Source organism: Plecotus auritus, assembly GCF_963455305.1.
Source record: "Plecotus auritus genome assembly, chromosome: 7".
NCBI classification, from domain to species: domain Eukaryota; kingdom Metazoa; phylum Chordata; class Mammalia; order Chiroptera; family Vespertilionidae; genus Plecotus; species Plecotus auritus.
Window position 1 is genome coordinate 167,590,266 of NC_137774.1, and position 8,015 is coordinate 167,598,280.

Here is an 8,015-nt window from a genome sequence, read left to right on the forward strand (position 1 = left end):
GGCAGCAAAATTGGGAAAGCCCGAGGGAGGACACGGCCGGGCTGGTGGCCCGCGCGGGGAGCACAGGGGCGCCTCCGCTGCAATTAGCCGGAGCTGGAGGCGCAGCGGGTGGAGGCTGCACGGCCGGGACACGGGGAGAGGACCCCCCAGACCCCCAGACCCCCAGCCCGCGGAGGCAGCTGCTCCCTTCTCCTCGCGGCCCTGCTCCCCACTCTCGGCCCCCTCCCTCCGCCCTCTCCCTGGCGCTCCCAGCAGCCCGGGGTTTCAGATGTCCCACCGCAGCTTGACCCCCTCCCCCTGCCTCTCCACCCTGCAAATGAGGTTTGACCAGCAGAGGCAGAGCCCACCTCTGGCTCAGAATCCCTGACATTTCGACTCGGCTTCAACCTGTTTACAAGCCGGCTTTCCAGAGGAGGGGGGGAGGGCAACGGGGCTCAACAAAACACCACCGCCATCCCCCCCCAGCAAGAAGTGACTTTCTGCGGGCTTCCCATCCAGACAGGCGCCACCAAAAAGAGAAAGCGAGAGGGCGAAGCACACGGTGCGGTGCGAGCGGGCGACTGCCTCCAGCTCTGACACCCCGGAGGCGCGTGTGGTGCTGCCGTCTAGGGGCTGGGCTCCGTGGAGAGGGGCCCGAGGGCGCGTCCGCAGGCGCGCAGGCTCTCCCCAGCCTCCCACCCGGCCCTGTGGGTTTTGTTCACCGGCTGTCATCTGTTTTTTTCAGACTGTTTTTTTTTTTTTTCTCTCTCTTTTCCATCTAACATGGTGAAGCAAGGAGTGAAGAAGAGAACAAAGTAACTCCTGGGGGAGTGAAGGTGACCAAGAGCACCACGCTGCTGCGGCCACCCACAGCCACCCTTCCCCCGGGACGTCAGGGGCGCAAGGCGGCGGCGGAGCCGGAGGGCACGGGGACGGGGGCGAGGAGAGGCGGCGGCCCTTGCGAGGAGTTATGGATGGTGGTGCATTCAGCTCTGGCCAGATCCGCTCCTGGAGGAAGCTAAGCGGCGGCCGCCACCTCCAGCTGTCTCCCTGCCTCGCACCGGGTCTCACCCTTCCAGCATGTTCCTTCTGATAAGCCCATTTCCAGCGCTGCGAGTTTCAGTACAATGTGGAAATGGGGACTGACACATGGTGCCTCCGCCTCGCCCCACCTGCCCGGCTGCTGCTGCTGCTGCTTCTTGCTGCTCTTCTTGGTGTCTTCCGTCCCCACCACCTGCCAAGCCCTTGGGCAGGACATGGTGCCACCAGAGGCCACCAACTCGTCTTCTTCATCCTCCTCCTTCTCCTCCTCTTCCTCCTCCTCCTCCTCGTCGTCGTCCTCCTCCTTCTCTCCTCCCAGTGCGGGGAGGCATGTGCGGAGCTACAACCACCTCCAAGGCGATGTGCGCTGGAGAAAGCTCTTCTCCTTCACCAAGTACTTTCTCAAGATCGAGAAGAACGGGGAGGTCAGCGGGACCAAGAAGGAGAACTGCCCATACAGTAAGTAACCAGGCGCGCGGTCTCCCTCCGTCACCCACCCCCACCCGCGAGGGGGAAATCTGTTCCAGATGTGGCCAGCTAAATATTTACGTCCCCAACCCCTGTAAAATGATTAAGTGGGATACTTTCACACTAAATCACACCCCCAGCCCCGTGTATACATTGTGCTGCCTCACCCCTCCCCGTGGGGGTCCCTCCACACACACACACACACACACACCCCTGCGCCTGGTCACCCTATACGCCCTGTCTCTGGGCTTGTCACTGGACGGACACCCGGGAGTTGTTGCTGCGCACGGATGCCCCTCTCTGTCTCCATCGCCCTGCCCTACCTCACCCCAAGGTCCCCTTCCCCTCCCTTCTGGAAATGGCTCAAGTAAACACTGTGTTTCTTTTCGCTGGCAACCTTAGGAAGAGTTTTGGGACAGTTTCCTCAAGCTGAAAAGAATTAGCTGCTGTCAATTATCCGGGTTTTATGGAAACTTTATTTAAGAAAGAAAAGCCCATTCCACTTGCTCCCACCCCCATCCCGTTACCCCACTACCTCGCTAGATAGGAGTGATAGTATTTTTCTGGTTTTGATTTTTTTTTTTTTGCGGGGGGGGGGGAGGTGGGTGGGGGGTGTCGCCCATGTTGCCTTGAGTGATTGCAGTCCATGAAGTTCGCTTTTCCGGCGCTGCCGCTATTAGTCCTGGGCCTGCCTTCTCTCTGGGTAACATGATGCTCATGTCTGCGTTGTCAATAGCATATGCGCTGCTTTGTGGTGTCCTGTTGTACTGTTTCTTCTGAAACCTCTCATATTGCAGAGCCCGACTACTACAGCGTTGTGAACATCTGGGGCTGGATTCGCACAGACCTCACACAAATTCCATTGTCATCCTTCTATTTTCAAAGTAAAAGTCATAAGTCCGTTTCCATGGCTGTCGTTTATCCCCTAGGATGAGGTTTTCTCCTCCGTGCAAATTATGCCCTGGATGTCTGGATTTCTTCCCCCCACCCCCCCCCTTTTTTTTTTCCTTTCTTTCTTTCCTCCCGTAGCTCTTGTTCTTCTTTCTTGCAGGGGTGTGGGCTGGGAGGGGGCGGGAGAACTAGAAGAGGAGAGTGGATATTGTGTCTCTTCTTGAATCCGTCCAGCAAAGCAGATTACTCTGTTGGCTTCCTTTCCTAGTTACTTTCAAGTGGTGAGACTTATTCATCCTCTATTGATGGCCTTTTGAAAGGATCCTTAGGCTATGTAATGGCACACTGAAGATAGTAGACAAAGACATTTGAACATCTTTAATGACCATTTAGCATTATCTCAATGGTACTCTCAAGTCACCTTTTTAAAGGGACCTTTCTGTGTCAGTTTTTTTGGGAATTTGAAACATTTTTTGCCAGCTAACTTAAATACATTTCAAGATTCCTTGGCCCAGAAAGTATCTGGTAGGAATGGGAAAGACAGTAAACCAGAACTTAGCATTTTCTTTTTAAACAAAGATTGACAAGAATGAAGACTTAGTTTTCTTGTTTGGGGACTCACATACATTCAACATTAACTTCCATTCTGCCACAGCTGCTGCTCCCATTTACTAAAATTAGCGATATGTTTGCAAGTAATGATATTTGTAGAAGGATTCTTAAGCGTTCCATTTCATGTTTAACACTAAAGGTGCTAAAAGCCCATTGCCTATATATTTTTTCATTCTGATTTATAGAGAGTGGTTGGAATAATGTCATTTATGATAGAAGATTTTTTTTTCAATTGTTACCTGAATTAACTAGAAACTATATAGGCATGTTTTAGTTGATGAAAATTTAATTCCTTTGTTGACTTCTAAAACAATAGTTGTGGTGTCATCTAGGTAGGACCAGGGGGAAGAAGCGGTCCAAACAGTTACTGAGGAGTGAGCTGACAGGTTAAAATAAACAATATTCATGGCCTGAAATTCCTCTTCATATTTTTACCTCATGAAGATAACTCAAAGAAATATCATATGATTTTAGAGTTCTACCCTTGAGCAAACTTTCTTCTTTTTTTTTTTTTTGACACTAACTTGATTTTGCTATTGCTATATTTTAAGTGTCTTTATGATGTGATGCAAGGACCAATCCACACTAGTTTAGTTTTGCAGCTTAAATGACTATTTTCTGAAATAATGATCACTGTGTGATTAATGGTTTAGTAAAATGATATCCAGAGTACAGGTGGAATTATATTTTTATAGTAAAGAATTATCTGCAAAGAGAAAAGTATACAACTTCATTGCATAGAAACGAGTGTGGAAATGTTGTATTCTAACTGTCCAAATATATTAATATCTCTTCCAAATGATGAAGTATACTCATAGTCCTTGTTAAAATTAAAGTATCTTATATCATAACGCAGTCTTAATCAGTGGTTGAAAATGAAAGGGGGCGGGTCTTACTCTGTTAAATAAAGCCATAAATAATTTAGGCTTTCCAAGAACATCTGTATGAAGACATAGCACGTGAAAAGTAGAGGTTGGGAAAGCCTTAATTTCACATGTGGCCAGGTAATCAGAATGCTGCTACGAATCCCAGCTGGACTGATTCAGTTGAACTACATGGTATCATTAAGATATTGTCTAAATGTTGCATAATTATATGTGAACAAACTTTTGCAATGCCTACAGGGTAACCAGCCAGCCAGCCCAGCAAATGGTAGCCTGTTAAATATTAGGGTTATCTAACCTCTGAAGAGTGTTAGTTCCTTGTCCAAAAACCACATTTCAGTAACATTTTCCTAAGCAAGTTATTAATTATTCTCAACACACAAAGCTGTTCTTTTGAGGGGTTTTTTATTTGAAGCTTAATTTTCTTTGTTACTTTTTACCCTAATGTTAAGGCTGCTAAAATACAGTAACAGCTTATCTAAGAGGTTACATGTTTGTGATGTCCTGGATAATTAAACAACCGTTTTATTGGCTTTTTGCCAGCAAAATGCTAACAAAAGGGAAGTAAGGAAATCACCCTGAAGCATTGCAAAATCAATTTTAGCTTCTACCTCCAAAGCTGGTTCCCAGAAATTAGATGGTTCTAAACATATTACACGTGCTAAAGAAACTCTTCGCAATTTGAGTGATAATTATAATTCTTTTTTTTGGGGGGGGGGGGCGGGGGTAATTTTCTTTTCTTTTTGGCCACTTAGGATAGCAGAATGAAGGGGAGCAGAGATGAATTATGTTTCTCCTGTTAGAAGTCTGAGAAAGCTTGAATAATTTAGAATAGCTGTGGTGTATCTGTCACCAGACATGCTCAGGCTCATTTAGGTTTGTGTTATCAGTCCTTACATCTAGAGCTTTGCCCTTGAAACATTACCACTCGGCTCCAGTTCTGGCCTCCTGGAAAGGCTGGATACAGCTGTTAGGTACCCTTGCAACTGGGACTGGTGGACTTATTTCTGGACATAAATAAAACAGCTGTGGCCTGCTCCCATGGTTGTCACTTGTAGAAAAGGGGAGTCTAGTGTAAAGAAAATGAACTCTAGATATGAGACAGTGAATGATGGATATTCTCAAAATGGAACATGAGCCCTTCCAGAAAAGAAGTATGGTATACAAATAGAAAAATCAGTGTGTACTGACTATGTAGTATGTGCCCTATTTCTTTAAATCTATATACCATTTAACACTCATAATAGTTCTATGATTTAAATATAACTACACACATTTTTTGACTATGAAAACTAAGCCTGAATAAAAGTAAATGACGCAAGGTCACCACTTGAAATTGGCAGAGCTGGGATTCAAGTCTATTGGGTTATATCCCTCCATGTTTTTTTCTACCTCTCTGCTACTAGAAACACTGATAATAATATATTAGAATTAGACACCCCAAAACCATAATAAACAAATTATCCAAAAACATAATTGCTGTGAATACCTACAGTTCTCCAGATTGAAATGGGAACAGTAGTAAAATGATGGCAGAATAGAAATGAACTACATCAAAGGCATCATTCAGGTGGCCCTCTGGAATTGGACTCTGTTAGGGCATCCTCCAGGTGAAATGCCTTTTTTTTTTGATATTATGTTTGGGAATATAATTGCTTCTGGGTACACAAAATACACATACATCAATCTCACTCATTTCAACAGAGGGCATTAGAAATACATGACTACTTAAGAAAACTCCATGAATGTCATTGTATGTAGTAATTGTTTACAGCTGAGGGCCAAATGTTTAATTGCTTCCATGTGTAATAAAATAATTTGATTGTAAATACCAGTGTAAAATTGGGCTGTTGCAGAAACGTTGGGTATATGACCCTAAAGGGAGCAAAATCTTAGAGTCCTGAAGACAGACAGACAGATAAATAGATGATAGATAGATAATATATAGATGATAAATGATAGATAGATAGATAGATAGATAGAGCTTTAAAATAAGTATGCAAATAAAAAAGGCACTTTACTACATAAAAATGAAAGATTACTGTCCATGGTTAAAGGCTTGTATCATTACTTTTTAATCAAGATGGGAGCTTATTATGGGAAGTTCAATAAAGTGAGAAGATAATTGTTGAGGAAGATAGGGACTCGAATATTATTTCCTAAAAATAATACAACAGTTCCCTGGGCAGAAAGCCAGTATCCAACTTAAGGCTCCTACTGGTGTCTTATTTAAGATGTAGTTGTTTCTAGAGTTTGGCTGCATGATTTATAACCAGGAGCATTTAATCACAGCACACAGGATTTATGAAGGTGGAAGGCACTGTATTTAACGTTTACGCGACACTGGTCCTGTTACCTTTACTGCATTCCTACCATATGGACCCTCCACTTTGATGGCTTTATCATAAATCCATTAAAAATACACAATTACAGAGAGTTTCCTCTTCATAAACCTGATTTATAACCATCTACCAGGGGAAAAAAAGAAAACAGAAGAAATCACATACCAGGGTTGGAGGGTGAGAATTCAGAGACACCAATCCCTAGGTCTGGGGTAATCTATTACCCAAACATATGGACCACTCTTTCCAACAGGTTTTTCAAAATGATGTTTAAGCTCAGAATTTAACAGAATCATGTCTTATACAACAAAGGAAACCCCAGTGTATGTGTATTTCTTATACATTTTTACTACCCAGTTTAGAGCAAAAAGTTTTATTCCAGATCATTCTTTTTAGTGTTTAATGAACTTATAGCATAACATGAAGGAGCACTTTAAATTCCTGCACAATTACCTTAATGTTCAGAGGCAAACCTCATTTGTTATCCAAAAGTCTGACTTTCCACAAGCCAAAATGTTGGGAAAAAAGTTGACAGCTCATTTGAAATGGAGCTAATGTTCCTCACATTTATGAGCTGCCTATGAATATCTATATCTTTCCTAAGCCTTAAACGTCTATATGCTTATCCAAAATTGTAGTACAAATGATATTTCTTTATTATGCTTCAGAAGGAAGATTAATGCATGTGTATTAGTTCAAAGTGATTTTAATCTCTCTTAACATTAATTCTGTGAACTTTGCAATGAAGAGTAATTCAGATGACGTTTTTAGTATTACTTCTCCAACATTTGTCAGCATTAATAGTTGATGTTTGCTTAATGTAAGTCAGTAAAATATTAGCATTCCCCTCCCAGAAATTAAAGTTCTCTTTTAATTTTCCAGTATGATGGTGCATGAGATTCATGTTTATATAATTTTAATACAGCTTTATTTGTCTAGAAAAGTAATGAGCCCCGTTTTGTTTCAAGTCCTTTCTGCAGAAGTACCATCATTTTCATGGTATATTGCAATGACTTAAGGTCATTTGCGTTTGCCTTTTGACCAATGGTGTTTGTTGCTTGGGCTTGCAGATTAAAAATGTTTACTTTTCATAATTGGCACTCTTTTTTTTTTCAATGCCTATTACTTTTACCCCTGTCTGTCAGTCAGTCGAACAAGGAATGACCTAGAAATGTGCCTTGAATATTCGCGAAAGAAAATATAGCTACATCTTAGGAAGCCACCCGCGACACTCTGATACTGAATTAACAAATACAAAATGTTGATGCTTTACAGAATCCATTTCAAACCAAGTATTTAATTAGCATGGATTTTACACAAATAGAAAGTTTCAAGATATCTAAAAGGGAGCCAGGTTACCCACAAAATAATGGTCTTCAAGGCTCCCTAGCTTTTAAATCAGGTCGGTTGTGTTCTTTCTTTGAACATTGTGTTCTAATTGGAATAATAAATCAAAGACGACACACAGAGTAGATTCCCATGTAAGGTGGACAACTGGACAGTGACTTTTTACTGCTGCTCACACGTGCATCCAATTACCATCTGATAGATCCATAGTGCCGGCACTAGTGCATGGCCTCGTTTTATAGCTCGCCTAATAATTCTTCACCCTAAATCTGTCCAGCTTCACCTATATCTAATCTGTCAGTACGTGTGTTATCATTAATGAGGAATTTTTGAATGTCTGGCATGCTTCCTACAATGAGTAATGACATGGAGATATTAATGAATCATTTAGTTCATCAGAATAGAGGAGGTAAAGTATTAAGTCGTATATCCCCAACTTCAAGTAATTCTC

General features: G+C 42.8%; 1 protein-coding gene across 1 annotated transcript in view; it reads left to right on the forward strand.

The window, feature by feature from the left end:
* The first annotated feature begins 873 nt into the window (after positions 1-873).
* Positions 874-8,015, forward strand: part of FGF10 (fibroblast growth factor 10) — an 81,596-nt gene continuing 74,454 nt past the window's right edge. The window contains exon 1 of the mRNA XM_080680053.1: positions 874-1,479. Coding sequence (XP_080536179.1) covers positions 1,107-1,479 — 373 coding nt within the window. The 5' untranslated portion in view covers positions 874-1,106. The remainder of the gene's footprint in view (positions 1,480-8,015) is intronic.